General features: G+C 44.7%; 1 protein-coding gene across 1 annotated transcript; it reads left to right on the top strand.

Annotated features, from left to right (window-relative positions):
- The first annotated feature begins 1295 nt into the window (after positions 1–1295).
- On the top strand, positions 1296–14524 carry LOC116365063 (2-hydroxyacyl-CoA lyase 1). Its single transcript, XM_031817814.1, has 17 exons — positions 1296–1554; positions 1889–1993; positions 2095–2135; positions 3206–3286; positions 3450–3522; positions 3710–3787; positions 3956–4050; positions 4363–4475; positions 5612–5747; positions 6130–6235; positions 10766–10849; positions 11836–11937; positions 12024–12178; positions 13165–13323; positions 13487–13594; positions 13744–13930; positions 14048–14524. Exons 1-17 carry the CDS (start codon positions 1504–1506, stop codon positions 14078–14080), a joined length of 1707 nt encoding a protein of 568 aa, XP_031673674.1. The 5' UTR covers positions 1296–1503; the 3' UTR covers positions 14081–14524.
- Positions 14525–18488: the final 3964 nt, after the last annotated feature.

Here is an 18488-nt window from a genome sequence, read left to right on the forward strand (position 1 = left end):
CTATTCACATGATCAAGACACAACTAAAGCCATGAATGGATCATATTATTCTACCTTTATTTCAACAAGGAACACAGACTGAGACCAAGGTTTCTTTTACAGCTGGGCCCTGCATAGACATGTTACACATTCAGTTCAGCTACAATGATTCAGAAACTACACAAGACAAACAAGACCATCACAGATAACACAGACACCAGCAGATTATTACATTTGCACACAGGTTATTCCCCTAACAGGTTATTCCCCTAACAGGTTATTCCCCTAACAGCACAATAACTTGCATTACTCGAAAGTTACAAGCAATACAAAAATAAAAATGCTCCAATAAATATTTAAAATGGGCGACAGGGGGACAAGACTCTCAAATGTAAGTTTAGTCTGCAGGCTATTCCATTGGCAAGGAGCGTAAACAGGAAAAGGCAGCCATACCCAACTCTGGAAATCACATGGGCCTCAAGTGTAATCCATTCTTGAGACCTGGTTTTAGGAATTCTAATTCTAATATTGATGAGTGATGATAAATAAGATGGTAGTTTATTCAGAAGTGCTTCATAGACAAACACGAGAACATATTCTCGTCTCATGGACAGCGAAGTCCAACCCACATGTTGATACAAAACACAGTGGTGAGTTCTGTAGCTAGCGCCCGTAATAAACCTAAGTACTCAATGATAAATAGCATCCATCGATTTAAGTGTTGATGCCGTAGCATGCATGTAGATAATATCCCCATAATCTATAACAGACATAAAAGTAGCTTGCACAATTTGTCTTCTATTTGTAGAGGACAAACATGTCCTGTCTCTATAGAGGAAGCCTAGCTTGATTTTTAGCCGTTTATAAAGTTGGTCAATGTGCATTTTAATAGACAGTTCATCATCCAACCATATCCCTAAGTATTTATATGCAGAGACCTGATTCATTCGAGAACCATGTAAGCTCGTGTAAGTGCAAGTGTATTTTCAACCAACTTTTTGAACCTATTTAAAATCATAAAATGTGTTTTCTTTGTTTCTTGTTTTAAATGTACATTTTATTGTAACAATTTTAAAACAAGATGAACAGAGAACAGTTGTTACACTTTCTATGAAGCCCATATCTATAATGCATACACTCAAGTCATACACTAATAATTATTTAATTTAGTTAAGTATAAATGCAGTTATAAACACATAATGAGACCTTGTTGTGTATTTCTTGCAATAAAAAAAGAAAAAGGCTACTAGTTCATACATATTCATAACTACTATCGTACGGCTCATGTGATTGGCCCTGAACCCGGAAGTCGTAGAAACGGGTCATGCTTTGGGCAGCAGTGCCAGAAGTCGTCCAGTCACTCAAATTTGCACTCTGTGGAGTAAGTGGCTATCGAAATATCTATCGATTGTCGCTACTCATATAATGCATTTTGTAATGCGGACAAAAACCAATGATTTGCAAGAGATCTAAAAACGACGAATAAGCTATTGAGTATCACTAACAGATTTCTGGACAGTAATAATGGAAGATGTGACAGGCGCTCAGCTCATTGCTGAGGCACTAAAAGCTCAGGTGAGATATGTGCAATTTATATAAAAGAGTATTACACTGTATAACGGTATTGCTACGGTTTGGTAAATAATATATTCGCCGCTGATCATGGCCTTTGGAATTGACAATGTAGCACTAGGAGTTGTGAAAGTGTGTCAAAGGTCATTGCACTGGTATAGCGAACTATTCATATTTGTGTAGCAAAACATTTAGATGTTTATGTGGATGTTTGTTAAAATATGGAATAGCATATGTTAACACCCCTGTTGATGTATCCCAAAGTGTGTGTCAATGCAAAGAACATCTAAACTACACTGTAACAATTCATACTGTATCCACATGTATCTCTCTGCAGAATGTAGAATATATGTTTGGAATAGTTGGTGTTCCAGTCATTGAAGTGGCTATGGCAGCTCAAGCCTCAGGAATCAAGTATGTGGGAATGCGCAATGAACAAGCCGTAAGCCACCTTTTATTTTTAGGAATCTTCCCATGACATGTTTTATGTGAATTGGTTGTGGGTACACCAGTAATACTGATGTGGTGTGTGTCATCCAACAGGCTTGCTATGCTGCGTCTGCTGTTGGTTACCTCACTGGACGGTAGGAGGATTGTCATTATAAGAGAGCTCTAGAGATACTATCTCTCCTCTCTGAAATCCCTGACCTATCTCCATACATTGTTAATGTGGGAAGCATCCCATCTGCCTAGAGAGACTACTCTCTCCATACAATACTAAACCATGGGATATTAACTAGCCAGACTTGTGTGTGAGGGTCAGTTTCATAGCTGTTTTACATTGCTGTCTCTCAGTTTGTTTTCCTGTCTTACTGCCTGTTCCTCTCTGTCTGCTTATCTTCCTGTCTGTCTGCCTGTCTGTCTGTTCCTCTCTGTCTGCTTATCTTCCTGTTTGTCCGCCTGTCTGCCTGTTCCTCTCTGTCTGCTTATCTTCCTGTCTGTCTGTTCCTCTCTGTCTGCTTATCTTCCTGTTTGTCTGCCTGTCTGTCTGTTCCTCTCTGTCTGCTTATCTTCCTGTCTGTCTGTTCCTCTCTGTCTGCTTATCTTCCTGTTTGTCTGCCTGTCTGCATGTTCCTCTCTGTCTGCTTATCTTCCTGTTTGTCTGCCTGTCTGTCTGTTCCTCTCTGTCTGCTTATCTTCCTGTTTGTCTGCCTGTCTGTCTGTTCCTCTCTGTCTGCTTATCTTCCTGTTTGTCTGCCTGTCTGTCTGTTCCTCTCTGTCTGCTTATCTTCCTGTTTGTCTGCCTGTCTGTCTGTTCCTCTCTGTCTGCTTATCTTCCTGTTTGTCTGCCTGTATGTCTGTTCCTCTCTGTCTGCTTATCTTCCTGTTTGTCTGTCTTACTGCCTGTTCCTCTCTGTCTGCTTATCTTCCTGTTTGTCTGCCTGTCTGTCTGTTCCTCTCTGTCTGCTTATCTTCCTGTTTGTCTGCCTGTCTGTCTGTTCCTCTCTGTCTGCTTATCTTCCTGTTTGTCTGCCTGTCTGCCTGTTCGTCTCTGTCTGCTTATCTTCCTGTTTGTCTGCCTGTCTGCTTATCTTCCTGTTTGTCTGCCTGTTCCCCTCTGTCTGCTTATCTTCCTGTTTGTCTGCCTGTCTGTCTGTTCCTCTCTGTCTGCTTATCTTCCTGTTTGTCTGCCTGTCTGTCTGTTCCTCTCCAGTCCAGGGGCGTGTCTGGTTGTGTCTGGACCGGGACTCATTCATGCTCTTGGTGGAATGGCCAACGCTAACATGAACTGCTGGTATGTTAGAACTCTACAAACAGAAGGCCCTTCTACTCATGTTCAGTGGTCCTTCCTTTCAAAAGAAGGGATGCTATCCTTACACTGCAAAAAATGATCTGAGGACTCCAAACTATCTCCGCTTGTCAGTTGATGTCATTGTGTGATACTACTCTCTCTGTAGGCCTGTGATTGTTATTGGAGGCTCCGCCGATCAAAACCAGGAGACCACTGGGGCGTTTCAAGAGTTTCCACAGGTACTAACTCAACCATGAGGTTTCTGACTATTGAACATTAGGGGGTGGTTTCCCGGACACAGATTAAGCTTAGTCATGGCCTAAAAAGCAAACTCAATAGAGAATCTCTATCCAGGAAACTGGTCCTAGCAGTGTAATTGCTGAAAGAAGACATCATTTGTTATTTGTGGTCCTCTTTGTTCGTCAGGTGGAGGCGTGCCGACTGTACAGTAAGTTCTCAGCTAGGCCCAGCAGTCTGGATATGATCTCCTCAGTGGTAGAGAAGGTATACAGTCTCCTCTGACTCCCTATGTTTAGTCCTCTTCATATCATTTGGTATCACATGCAATTATTTTCTGAACTCTAATTTTCCAGCTTAGCAAGGTAACTTAAGTGCTTCAGAAGAACACAGCCTTAATTGATTCTGAATGGAAGGGTATTTGGTCTGTCTTAGGCAGTACGCACTAGCATGTATGGACGTCCCGGTGCTGTATATGTAGACATATCTGGGGACATGGTCAATGCTAAAGTGGACAGGAGCAGAGTCAGGTTGGTGGCTATCACTGTCTTTCATCCATTTAAAATGTATACTAATGTGTTTCTGTTGAATATGTATACCTCTGACTTCACATCACCATAGTCATTTTGATTTGATTTTGTTCTACCTTTTAACGTCTGAAGTGAACAAGAAATTACCAGATTTTGTTAAATTAGTTAGAAAATATAGCACTATATCAAAGTATTCTCATCAGAGAATAGCAATACGCCTAGATAGACCTTCATGATTTATTTACCTATGCAATGAAGTTGATAGGTAACATGTTTAATATTTGACCAATTCTTTCCTATTTCCTTTGTCAGAGAGGTGCCCTGTTGTCCACCTCCTCCAGTGAGTATGGCTGACCATATGGCGATCACAGAAGCACTGGCTGTTCTAAAAGGAGCCAAACGGCCTTTACTTATCATTGGGAAAGGTAGGCCAAACAGCCTTTACTTATCATTGGGAAAGGTAGGCCAAACAGCCTTTACTTATCATTGGGAAAGGTAGGCCAAACAGCCTTTACTTATCATTGGGAAAGGTAGGCCAAACAGCCTTTACTTATCATTGGGAAAGGTAGGCCAAACAGCCTTTACTTATCATTGGGAAAGGTAGGCCAAACAGCCTTTACTTATCATTGGGAAAGGTAGGCCAAACAGCCTTTACTTATCATTGGGAAAGGTAGGCCAAACAGCCTTTACTTATCATTGGGAAAGGTAGGCCAAACAGCCTTTACTTATCATTGGGAAAGTTAGGCAATGCTTTTTAATAGCCAAACCCAGAACTGACATCTTGTGGAATTGCGTCAGGTACTTGATTCAGTTCTGTGGGGAGATATTAAGAGAAAGATACAAAGATACAAACGTGACTCTTCACCCCCCCTAAACAGAAACTCTCTGCAAGTTTCAGGCAAGTTTATGGGCCTAATGTCCCCATCCCCTTCTGACATTGAAAAGATGCGAACACCTGTGAAATCGTGATTTGTCCAAATGATCAGTAGTGAAAAATCAGCGTACCAGAACAGAGTTCCTCGTTAGTGGCAGGTAGCCTAGTGGTTAGAGCGTTGGCCCACTAACCGAAAGGTTGCTGGATCGAATCTCCCGAGCTGACAAGATAAAAATCTGTCGTTCTGTCCCTGAGCAAGGCACTGTTCCCAGGGTGTCGTGGATGTGGATTAAGGCAGCCCCCTCACCTTTCTGATTCAGAGGGTTACATACGGAAGACACATTTCAGTTGAAGGCATTCAGTTGTACAACTGACTAGGTATCCCCTTTCCCCAGTCTGTTGACAGACGCTACTACCAGTTATGTTACTGTCTGTCCAGGAGGGATCAATAGCCAGCTGAAATGCACTGTAACACCTATAGCATTGTACCAGGGTTCCGCTGAAAACAGGACCACGCTCAGTAGACAAAAGTTGTGGACATGATTACTCATTCTACCTGTCAGAGAGGCATGTTTGTTCTACATGCTATATTTTATCTGAACATTGCACAACGTTGTGTTCAGCTGAATGCAAGGTCAGTCTGTTGATATCAGTGTGGCGGTGCCCTCTGTCTGTTTCCCTCTGCAGGTGCAGCCCATGGAAGAGCAGAGGGGGCTCTGAGGGAGCTGGTGGAGGGGTGTGGCCTGCCCTTCCTGCCCACCCCCATGGGTAAAGGGGTGCTGCCTGACGACCACCCCAACTGTGTTGCTGCTGCCCGCTCCAGGTCAGCCACTCCTTCTCTCAGCTGGCATCATATTCATGTGCAGACCTTTGACTGTATAAGTAGGACCAGGATGAACAGACCAGTAGAACTCTGGGCCTTCCTGAAATCCCCATCTATAACTAGTCTCTTTTCATCACATTTGGTTTCATCTGATTGTGTTCTTTTCCCTGCTCTCTTCCTCTCTTCCTAACCCTCTTCATCCTCTCTTCCTAACCCTCTTCCTTCTCTCTTTCTATCCACCTCTCTTCCTATCCTCTTCCACCTCTCTTCCTATCCTCCTCCTCCTCTCTTCCTATCCTTCTCTCTCTTCCTAACCCTCCTCCTCCTATACTCCTCCTCTCTTCCTATCCTCCTGGTTCTATGGTCTTGGTGTGGACTGCAGAGCTCTGCTCCAGTCTGATGTTGTGGTCCTACTTGGTGCCAGGCTCAACTGGATCCTGCACTTTGGCCTTCCCCCCAGGTTTGACCCCCATGTAAAGGTCATCCAGGTAGGTCAAAGTTCACCAGTAGGGTTGCTTTTTAAATGTTATTTTCAAGATTCCAGATTTTCTGCTTATTACGTCAGATTTTCTGATTTCTGGAATCTTCCAACAGGGATTTCTGGGAATTTTGGGAAAGTTGCCATAATTTTGCAACCCTAGTCACAGGTCATGTCGTAGTGTACTGCAGTTCATTGTAACCAGGTATAAATGTCTTTGAGTCAGTCTATTGGATTTAGTCTATTACCTAAATAGCTTCTCTATAAGTCTCTTGTGGTCTGTCTAAATAATGTCATGGCTGTCATAGTGCTGTACAGTACATCTGTAAGGTGGTGTGGTAAATGGCCAATATACCACGGCTAAGGGCTGTTCTTATGTACGATGCAACGCAGAGTGCCTGGATACAGGCCTTATCCCGTGATATATTGGCTATATACCTTAAACCCCAGAGGTCCCTTATTGCTATTATAAATTGGTTACCACCACATTCTAACAGTGAAAATGTTTTTTTGGTCATACCCACGTTAAACGGTCTTTTATAAGCCGGGTGGTTTGAGCCCTGAATGCTGATTGGCTAACAGCCATGGTTTATCAGACTGTTAACCACGGGTATGACAAAACATGTATTTTTACTACTCTAATTATGCTGGCAACCAGTTTATAATAGCAATCAGGCACCTCAGGGGTTTGTGGTTATGACCAATTTACCATGGCTAAGGCCTGTATGGTATATTGGTCATATACCACACCCCCTTTGGCCATATTGCTTAAATATACAGTACCTCGGCTTTAACCCAATCAGCATTCAGTGCTCAAATCACTCGGTTTATAAAAGGGAACGCTATATACACACACACACACACACACACACACACACACATGCATACATACAGTGGCAAGAAAAAGTATGTGAACCCTTTGGAAATACCTGGATCTCTGCATAAATTGGTCAAACTTTGATCTGATCTTCATCTAGGTCACAACAACAGACAAACACAGTCTGCTTAAACTAATAACACACAAACAATGATACGTTTTCATGTCTTTATTGAACACACTGTCAGTTAAAGCTTGGTCACATGGGTCTTCCAAATGGACAATGACCCCAAGTGTACTTCCAACGTTGAGGCAAAATGGCTTAAGGGCGACAAAGTCAAGGTATTGGAGTGGCCATCACAAAGCCCTGACCTCAATCATATAGAAAATTTGTGGGCAGAACTAAAAAAGCGTGTGCGAGCAAGGAGGCCTACAAACCTGACTCAGTTACACCAGCTCTGTCAGGAGGAATGGGCCAAAATTCACCCAACTTATTGTGGGAAGCTTGTGGAAGGCTACCCGAAACGTTTGATCCAAGTTAAACCATTTAAAGGCAATGCTACCAAATACTAATTAAGTGTATGTAAACTTCTGACCCACTGGGAATGTGATAAAGAAATAAAAGCTGCAATAAATCATTCTATCTACTATTATTCTGACATTTCACATTCTTAAAATAAAGTGGTGATCCTAAATGACCTTAGACAGGGATTTTTACTAGTATTAAATGTCAGGAATGGTGAAAAACTGCGTTTAAATGTATTTGGCTCAGGTGTATGTAAACTTCCCACTTCAACTGGCTATTTTATATGTAGTATAAAAATAAACGTCCCTTTTTCAGGACCCTGTCTTTCAAAGATAATTCTTAAATATCCAAATAACTTCATAGATCTTCATTGTAAAGGTTTTAAACACTTTTTCCCATGCTTGTTTTAATGAACAATAAACAATTAATGAACATGCACCTGTGGAACGGTCGTTAAGACACTAACAGCTTACAGACAGTAGGCAATTAAGGTCACAGTTATGAAAACTTAGGACACTAAAGAGGCCTTTCTACTAACTGAAAAACACCAAAAGAAAGATGCCCAGGGTCCCTGCTCATCTGCGTGAATGTGCTTTAGGCATGCTGCAAGGAGGCATGAGGACTGCAGATGTGGCCAGGGCAATAAATTGCAATGTCAGTACTGGGAAGTACACCTAAGACAACGCTACAGGGAGACAGGATGGACAGCTGATCGTCCTCGCAGTGGCAGACCACGTGTAACAACACCTGCACAGGATCGGTACATCCAAACATCACACCTGCGAGACAGGTACAGGATGGCAACAACAACTGCCTGAGTTACACCAGGAACTCACAATCCCTCCATCAATGCTCAAACTGTCCGCAATAGGCTGAGAGAGGCTGGACTAAGGACTTGTAGGCCTGTTATAAGGCAGGTCCTCACCAGACATCACCGGCAACAACGTTGCCTATGGGCACAAACCCACCGTCGCTGGACCAGACAGGACTGGCAAAAAGTGCTCTTCACTGACAAGTTGCGGTTTTGTCTCACCAGAGGTGATGGTCGGATTCGCGTTTATCGTTGAAGGAATGAGCGTTACACCGAGGCCTGTACTCTGGAGTGGGATCGATTTGGAGGTGAAGGGTCCGTCATGGTCTGTGGCGGTGTGTCACAGCCTCATCGGACTGAGCTTGTTGTCATTGCAGGCAATCTCAACTCTGTGCATTATAGGGAAGACATCCTCCTCCCTCATGTGGTACCCTTCCTGCAGGCTCATCCTGACATGACCCTCCAGCATGACAATGCCACCAGCCATACTGCTCATTCTATGCGTGATTTCCTGCAAGACAGGAATGTCAGTGTTCTGCCATGGCCAGCGAAGAGCCCAGATCTCAATCCCATTGAGCACGTCTGGGACCTATTGAATCGGAGGGTGAAGGCTAGGGCCATTACCCCCAAAAATCTCTAGGAACTTGCAGGTGCCTTGGTGGAAGAGTGGGGTAACATCTCACAGCAATAAATTGCAAATCTGGTGCAGTCCATGAGGAGGAGATGCATTGCAGTACTTAATGCAGCTGGTGGCCACACCAGATACTGACTGTTACTTTTGATTTTGACCACCCCTTTGTTCAGGGACACGTTATTCCATTTCTGTAGGTCACATGTCTGTGGAACTTGTTCAGTGTATGTCTCAGTTGTTGAATCTAATGTTCATACAAATATTTACACATGTTAAGTTTGCTGAAAATTAAAGGCAGTTGACAGTGAGAGGACTTTTTTTGCTGAGTATATTTTCGTATATATATATATATATATATACGAAAATATACTCAGCAAAAAAAGTAGGAAGAGCACCGTGCACGACACATGTAACAGCAGCTGGAAGACCGGCCAAACACAACAGAAATAACCAGGTTCCACCACATAATGATAAGGAACCTGGTTATTTCTGTTGTGTTTGGCCGGTCTTCCAGCTGCTGTTACATGTGTCGTGCACGGTGCTCTTCCTGTCATGTGTTGCGCACGGTGCTCTTCCTGTCATGTGTTGCGCACGGTGCTCTTCGTGTCATGTGTCGCGCACGGTGCTCTTCCTGTCATGTGTCGCACACGGTGCTCTTCGTGTCATGTGTCGCACACGGTGCTCTTCCTGTCATGTGTCGCGCACGGTGCTCTTCCTGTCATGTGTCGCGCACGGTGCTCTTCCTGTCATGTGTCGCGCACGGTGCTCTTCCTGTCATGTGTCGCGCACGGTGCTCTTCCTGTCATGTGTCGCGCACGGTGCTCTTCCTGTCATGTGTCGCGCACGGTGCTCTTCCTGTCATGTGTCGCACACGGTGCTCTTCCTGTCATGTGTCGCGCACGGTGCTCTTCCTGTCATGTGTCGCGCACGGTGCTCTTCCTGTCATGTGTCGCGCACGGTGCTCTTCCTGTCATGTGTTGCGCACAGTGCTCTTCCTGTCATGTGTCGCACACGGTGCTCTTCCTGTCATGTGTCGCGCACTGTGCTCTTCCTGTCATGTGTCGCACACGGTGCTCTTCGTGTCATGTGTCGCGCACGGTGCTCTTCCTGTCATGTGTCGCACACGGTGCTCTTCCTGTCATGTGTCGCACACGGTGCTCTTCCTGTCATGTGTCGCGCACGGTGCTCTTCCTGTCATGTGTCGCGCACGGTGCTCTTCCTGTCATGTGTCGCGCACGGTGCTCTTCCTGTCATGTGTTGCGCACAGTGCTCTTCCTGTCATGTGTCGCACACGGTGCTCTTCCTGTCATGTGTCGCGCACTGTGCTCTTCCTGTCATGTGTCGCACACGGTGCTCTTCGTGTCATGTGTCGCGCACGGTGCTCTTCCTGTCATGTGTCGCGCACGGTGCTCTTCCTGTCATGTGTCGCACACGGTGCTCTTCCTGTCATGTGTCGCGCACGGTGCTCTTCCTGTCATGTGTCGCGCACGGTGCTCTTCCTGTCATGTGTCGCGCACGGTGCTCTTCCTGTCATGTGTCGCGCACGGTGCTCTTCCTGTCATGTGTCGCGCACGGTGCTCTTCCTGTCATGTGTCGCGCACGGTGCTCTTCCTGTCATGTGTCGCGCACGGTGCTCTTCCTGTCATGTGTCGCGCACGGTGCTCTTCCTGTCATGTGTCGCGCACGGTGCTCTTCCTGTCATGTGTCGTTGCTGGTATGTTGTAGTAACGTTCCACATACTTTATTTATGTCAAGGTTGATCTATGTGCTGAGGAGATGGGGAACAACATGCAACCTGCTGCGGCTCTCCTAGGGGACGTCAATGCTATTGTCAAACAGGTAACACAACTCAGTCCTAGGGGACGTCAATGCTATTGTCAAGCAGGTAACACAACTCAGTCCTAGGGGACGTCAATGCTATTGTCAAGCAGGTAACACAACTCAGTCCTAGGGGACGTCAATGCTATTGTCAAACAGGTAACACAACTCAGTCCTAGGGGACGTCAATGCTATTGTCAAGCAGGTAACACAACTCAGTCCTAGGGGACGTCAATGCTATTGTCAAGCAGGTAACACAACTCAGTCCTGGGGGATATCAATGCTATTGTCAAGCAGGTAACACAACTCAGTCCTGGGGGACGTCAATGCTATTGTCAAGCAGGTAACACAACTCAGTCCTGGGGGACGTCAATGCTTTTGTCAAGCAGGTAACACAACTCAGTCCTGAGGGACGTCAATGCTATTGTCAAGCAGGTAACACAACTCAGTCCTGGGGGACGTCAATGCTATTGTCAAGCAGGTAACACATCACAGGCATCTAATATGTGCCCCATATCTGTATGTTACTGTATTGCTGGGTCCTGGTGGTCTGTACATTGGTCTGTATTTACAGTGCATTTAACAAGTCTCAATACACTTTACAATAAAAAAAAAAATTTAAAACAAATGTATTTTTTTTTTTAAACAAGCATTGATTATCCTGTCTGTAACAACTATTTGATTTTCAGCAAAGTATAAATGGAATTGAATTGGTACAGATGTAGGATCTTATTTGAACCAGTTTGCTACAGGAATGTGAATTATTATGTGGATTATAATAATTTGACATTTTCTGTAGGGGTTGATACATTTCTCATAGGGGAAAATCAAGTCTGAAATGTATAAGAGTAAACACTTCAGAAGCCTTTTTAAACCTCAAATATACAACACATTTTACATGTCCTGCATTGCAGGAAAGTTCTCCTGCTACAGGGTGCTCAAATTAAGATCGTACATCTGTACTTGATTCAGTTTGCTTAGTTTCTACTCCTCATCTTAACTTTCAGCTCCTAGAGTATGTCCATAAAGATGGCTGGAAGTATCCAGCTGATACAGAATGGTGGACCACATTGAAAGAGAAGATGGCTGCTAATGCAACAATGACAAAGGTGTGTTGGTGTGTGCGTCCATGACCTGTGACCTAAGCAAGCTAGCCTATCTACCACCCCTGATTTGATTGTGTTTCTCTCTCCAGGCATTAGCTCTTCAGTCAACAACACCCATGAACTACTACCAAGTGTTCCACCACATCTCCCAGCTGCTGCCCCACGACTGTGTCATCGTGAGTGAGGGGGCCAACACCATGGACATTGGGCGTACCATGTTGAACAACTACCTTCCTCGACACAGGCAAGGCATGCCGCCTCACACAAGTCTCTTCCCTGTAGGCAAGTAGGAATTAGTTGTTGTTGTCCAGGAACCTGTTGATAGTTCTGCCTGGGAAGACTTCTCAATCTAGTGCTGCCTGGCAGGTTGACTGGATGACTTCTCAATGTAGTGCTGCCTGGCAGGTTGACTGGATGACTCCTCAATGTAGGTCTGCCTGGCAGGTTGACTGGATGACTTCTCAATGTAGTGCTGCCTGGCAGGTTGACTGGATGACTTCTCAATGTAGTGCTGCCTGGCAGGTTGACTGGATGACTTCTCAATGTAGTGCTGCCTGGCAGGTTGACTGGATGACTTCTCAATGTAGGTCTGCCTGGCAGGTTGACTGGATGACTTCTCAATGTAGTGCTGCCTGGCAGGTTGACTGGATGACTTCTCAATGTAGTGCTGCCTGACAGGTTGACCTCTCAATATAGTGCTGCCTGACAGGTTGACTGGATGACTTCTCAATGTAGTGCTGCCTGACAGGTTGACTGGATGACTTCTCAATGTAGTGCTGCCTGACAGGTTGACCTCTCAATATAGTGCTGCCTGGCAGGCTGACTAGATGACTTCTCAATGTAGTGCTGCCTGACAGGTTGACTGTATGATTATTCAATGTAGTGCTGCCTGACAGGTTGACTGGATGACTTCTCAATATAGTGCTGCCTGACAGGTTAACTTCCCAATGTAGTGCTGCCTGACAGGTTGACTGGATGATTATTCAATGTAGTGCTGCCTGACAGGTTGACTGAATGATTATTCAATGTAGTGCTGCCTGACAGGCTGACTAGATGGACTCTTAGTATCTTACCCCCCCAGATATTGTTCCTTGCTTCCTACTTAACACACAGACACACACACAAACAAAGATACCTTTTTTTACACACTCTGAGCTCTTATTAACACAGCCGTGTGTGTGTGTGTGTGTGTGTGTGTGTGTGTGTGTGTGTGTGTGTGTGCGCGCGCAGGTTGGATGCTGGCACCTTTGGGACGATGGGGGTGGGTCTGGGCTTTGCCATCGCGGCTGCAACAGTGCAGAGGAACCAGAACACAGGCCAGAGGGTGGTGTGTGTGGAGGGGGACAGTGCCTTTGGATTCTCTGGGATGGAGGTGGAGACCATGTGCAGGTTGGTACAGTCAAGGTCTCTCTCACATAGCAAAATGTGGTTGTAGTAATCACTGGTCAGGTGCATAGGAGAATTAAAGTGTCAACACCCTAACCTAGTCATTGATGCTTTCCCTCGTTATTGATGCTTTCCCCTCATCGTTGATGCTTTCCCCTCTGACCAGGTATAAACTCCCGGTGGTCATCATCGTGGTCAACAACAACGGGATCTACAGCGGCGTGGATGCAGAGACGTGGGAAATGATGGGGAAGATGGGAGATCTCACCACTGTGTGAGTACAGAGGGGTTTGGGTTTAAAGGTCAATTTGGGACTGGGCCTACTCTGACTGGTTATGTCAAGGTCAGGATTACCTCTAGTGATGGTATGTTGGTCATCTTGTCCTCGGTTCTCCCCCCTCCACTCTCCCCTCTCCTTTCCAGAGCCCCCCCTGTGACCCTGCTGCCTGAAGCCCGCTATGATGAGGTCATGAACGCCTTCGGAGGACGAGGGTTCCTGGTGCGGACAGAGGAGGAGCTGCGTAGTGCCTTACAGCTCAGCCTCAGTGACTGGGAGAGACCTAGTCTCCTCAATGTCCTCATAGACCCCTCCTCAGACAGGAAGCAACAGGTAACTACAGGACAAATCTGACATGACACCCCGTTCCCTGGTCTATACCAGGCAAATTCAAATCTGGATGTCAAAGCCAGTTCGACTGACTGTCCATGGTCTGTCTCTGTCTCTTAGGAGTTTCCATGGCTAACTCGCTCCAACCTGTAGGCCAGTGAGGAAGACCTGCTTCCTTCTGCCACCTGATGGACAAATTGGGTACATCCCAAATGGCAACCTCTTCTCTATAAGTTTCATTCTCTATGGGCCCTGGTTAAAAGTAGTGCACTAAATAGGGAATATGGTGCCATTTGGTATGCAGCCCTTGTCAGTGAAGTTTCTCTCTATAACGTGGTGTTTGGAGACAATGACAGCTCCTCTCTCGACCATGAGAAGGCTGCATGTGTTTTTGTATCTAAAAAATAATCATGTTTCTATGAAATGTTTTAATCAAGTTACATTTACTACACGGTAGTATTACATTTTCGATTTTGGAAATTTATACCATGATTTAAGATGTAGATTTGTGAGAAAATGTCAGGTATAATATTTGTCTTTGGCTTGTTTACTATATTTGTACAAGTGTCCTTGATAATAAACTTAGTTGCAGACAAACTGAAAGATATTAGTAGTTATTTTAGAAAATTATAAGTGAATTCAATGTCTTTCAGAGCAGTAGACTAGAGGACTCTTTGCCACTTCCTTTTGAAGTGTCCTGTTCATCTCTCCAGTCCCTCAGTCAGTGTGCCTTGTCCCCAACAGTACCCAGGTAACTGCTGATATTACAAAGTCCTCCAGCTGAAAATAAGCTCATGTGTAGCATGTGGTCAACGCAACTCCTTCCTCAAACTAACCTCTTACCCCTCTTCAGGGTTCCTCTGCCAAGGAAACATCATGGCTGACATTAGTTCATGTCAGTCTGTGGGACATTGGGTTGGAATCAGTGGAGGCTCCTCGGGAGGACCATCCTCCTCAGTGAATTTCATAAACATAAAAACAGTGAAACATTAAAGTGAACCTTTTTAGATAAAACTAAATATATTCATGTCGCCAAATAATCTATTAAAATACAGTGTTGCAATGAAGGTCGACAGTAGCAATAACAGCACTCTGTAGGGTAGCACTATGGTGTCGCTGGAGGACAGCTAGCTTCCTCCTCTGGGTACATTGACTTCAATATAAAACCTAGGAGGGTCGTGGTTCTCACCCCCTTCCAAAAATGTACACAAATTCCAGAGGACTTCCTTCAACCTTTCGGAGCTCTTGCAGCATTAACTGACATGTTGTTGACCCAATCAAAGGATCAGATAATTAATCTAGTACTGAAAGCATAAGCTACAGCTAGCTAGCACTGCAGTGCATAGCATGTGGTGAGTAGTTGACTCCAAGAGAAAGACAATAATTGAAGCTAAACAAAGGAATTTATTTTTAAAATGAAGCGAGAGAGAGCTAGCTATATATTTTTTTCCACTTTCACTTACTTCGCTAGCTAGTTTAGCCTACTCAAACACCTGGCTCAAACAGAGAGGGATGCTATGTTACCTAGCTAGCTGGCTAAGGCTATCCAACACTGGAACTCTTCCAAGTCACAGTAAGCTTTTGGTTTTATGAATTTATTGCCACTGGGGCCAGTGTAACTGCTTGCTGACTATACACTGTAGTGCATTATTGTAGCGGGTTTACTTATGTGTTAGTTCTACTAGCCATGTTGACTTGAAGTGAGCTAATATGGTAACAACGGTGTAGGCTGTGTGTAGCGGTTATGATATGAAGGGTTGGCTTGGAATGTTTTTTTTTTCGCCTGACAGCTGATGTGTTGTGCACTGAAGTCCACAAGTGAAGGGAAAGGTGAGAGGAGGAGAGCGCGTAGATGCAAGAAGGAATTAGCCAATGATCAAAGTCACGCTGTTTGTGTGGCTGCTATGGAAGTGAACTGTGTTTGTGTGAGTGGGTGTATTCATTCCACCTACTCTGTTAAAAAACATTTCTTAAACAGAAGCAAACAGAACAAAAAGGGGATAAACATACCTGAATTTCTCCAATAGAAACTCTTGTTTGCAACTGTTGGGCTAAGGATTACACCCTAGATCAGCTCGATGCAGGCAAGAGTGTGCAAGGCAGTATTGAATGTGTCACTGTCTGTCACCTTGATTACTGAAATTTCTCTCGACCTGTGCACCTACATTGTAAACTTTCACTCATAGGCTAGGTTGTAGCATCCTCATGATGGCTATAGGGTAAATGTGAGTATCCTAAACCTATCAATGTTACATTGAGATAGATGAACGGAATATGAATGACAGTCATCCAATATGCTGTAATTGAAAAAAAAAATCATCCCTCATCTTAAACAGTACCGACCGCCACTGGTTGGAATAAGGCCCGTGTGCGTGTGTGTGTGTGCGCGTGCGTGCATGCATTTTCAATGTGTGGCTGTGTCCCTGCCTGGCCAGCAGCACCCTGCATGCCTGTCATTCCTCTCTATAGGTCAGGGATTTCCACTGGGACTGGGAGGACAGCTGGGTCCCTGCCTGCTTCCTGCCCTGAGGCCTCCCCAGCCCAGCGTCACCCCCCACGCCCTCCTCCCCTTACAACCGTAACTAAACTCCACCCCAACCTGCACTCAAATAACACAATGCTTGGTGGTGGTGAACACACTCTAACACTCTCTTTTGTGAGGGAAACATGTTGTATTCACCTTATTTGTTGGATATGTAACAATTATTTACTTAACAAACAGTAAGATATTTCTGTCCTGCTAATGCTGTGTTTTATGGTCTCCACTCTAGCACCCTGCAGCTAGTCTGGGTGTTGAGGACATGGGTTCTACGAGAGATAGCTTGAAGCTGACATTATATATAAAAAATAAATTTTAACTTTTTTTTAACCTTTATTTAACTAGGCAAGTCAGTTAAGAACAAATTCTTATTTTCAATGATGGCCTAGGAACAGTGGGTTAACCGCCTGTTCAGGGGCAGAATGACAGATTTGTACCTTGTCAGCTCGGGGATTTGAACTTGCTACCTTCCGGACTTGTGTTGGTGATAAAAACCTAAAAGCTAGCATTCTATAGACAAGATGTGGTCTGTGTGACTCTAGATAGAGATTTCCTGGAAGAATTCATAATAATGTTGTCTCATCTTCCTGGCATCTTGGAAACTAAGTAAAATACCATCTTGTGTAGATAACCAAGGTGGCTTATGGGAAGGTTAGAAGTGACTGACTAAGCAATCTTGGTATCAGCTATATAAAAACTGTGCGTTGTCTGTAAAGGCTAGACTCTCAGCCTAACAGTCAGTCAAGACTGGTGGGCTGACGGTCTCATTATTGCAATAATTAATTGATGTTAAATAAAGATGATTGTTTGAAGAAATGACTAAGACCAAGTCTCTCTCAGTACTGAATTTCCACAACACTTTTCTGTGGGAACGAAAAGCCAGTGACTGTGTTCATTATTTCATGACTCGCCACCACTCCTGTCTCACTCAGGCATCCTGATGGGTCAGAGGTCAAAGCCCCCCCCACCCAGGATAAACTGATGAAGGTCACCCAGACTGTCCGTCTCAAATGATATTTTAGGGTCACACAGAGCACAAAATGGCTTTAGGGAAAATTGTCTCTGTATTCTTTTATCAACTTCATTAAGATAATAGAATGGGCTTCATTTCTAAAGGCATCTACAGAGAGACATCTGTACTCTGCCCACAAATCACATTGGTCTGGTTAGGGAACCCAGAGTGGTAGGACAAAGAAAAGCAGAAGTAAGCTTTTATTTGGGCATCTCTGCACGCAAATGAACCTTAATGAAATCATGGAGTGAAATATGACATGGTAATTGAGTTACGGGGAGGGCAGAACGGCAGCCAACTCCTACCTACTCCTGTCCTGTACCCATGTCTCCCTGCCACAACCTGAGCCCTCAATCTTCTGCCTCAGGCACACACACACACATACACATATGCATACACATATACACACACACATACACACACACACACACAGAGAGAGAGCTCATTCTGAGAGATCATACAATTCCTTTGTTTGCTTTTCAGTTCATTAGGGCATTTAGAAAATAGTCCCAGAATAATGTTACTGCTCGTGAGGTAGACCATCAGGCTGACTATAGAACACTAGGCCAAATCCGGGAGAGTTGATGACAATTCTAGCTGTGGTGTGTTCAGTTCAAGACTCTGTCTCTCTGAGGATATTTATGCCCTGCCAATACATGAAATAGTACAGACAGACACAGCACTTTGTCAGCAGCTGCCTGCTGACAGAGTCTTTTCTCTGCTTGATGCAGATCCACTGCTGTGCAATGTGTTCTCTTCCTTCCTGAGAGAACGTCAACAGAATTTCCGTAACTGTCAGTCTGCTCCCCACCACACACCAACCATCCAATCACTGTCAACGACAGAGGAGACTCCTCTACTCGGGGATGCTGACAAACCCCTGACTCCCAGCCCCATGTCAGACCAACCAGATGCCCTGACACTAACTAGAGACTATTGACTCTGGTCAAAAATGTGTATGCAACCATTTGATGTGAGTTCCTTGGCTGAGTAAATAGCTTGTAACAGTC

Source organism: Oncorhynchus kisutch, unplaced genomic scaffold (genome assembly GCF_002021735.2).
Source record: "Oncorhynchus kisutch isolate 150728-3 unplaced genomic scaffold, Okis_V2 scaffold1159, whole genome shotgun sequence".
Classification (NCBI taxonomy): domain Eukaryota; kingdom Metazoa; phylum Chordata; class Actinopteri; order Salmoniformes; family Salmonidae; genus Oncorhynchus; species Oncorhynchus kisutch.

Excerpts from the sequence above, each read along its gene's own strand:
- LOC116365063 (XM_031817814.1), top strand. The coding sequence starts at position 1,504 with ATGGAAGATGTGACAGGCGCTCAGCTCATTGCTGAGGCACTAAAAGCT. Across the intron at positions 3,523-3,709 it reads CGTTTCAAGAGTTTCCACAG|GTGGAGGCGTGCCGACTGTA; the intron begins GTACTAACTCAA and ends TTTGTTCGTCAG. Across the intron at positions 3,788-3,955 it reads TCTCCTCAGTGGTAGAGAAG|GCAGTACGCACTAGCATGTA; the intron begins GTATACAGTCTC and ends GGTCTGTCTTAG.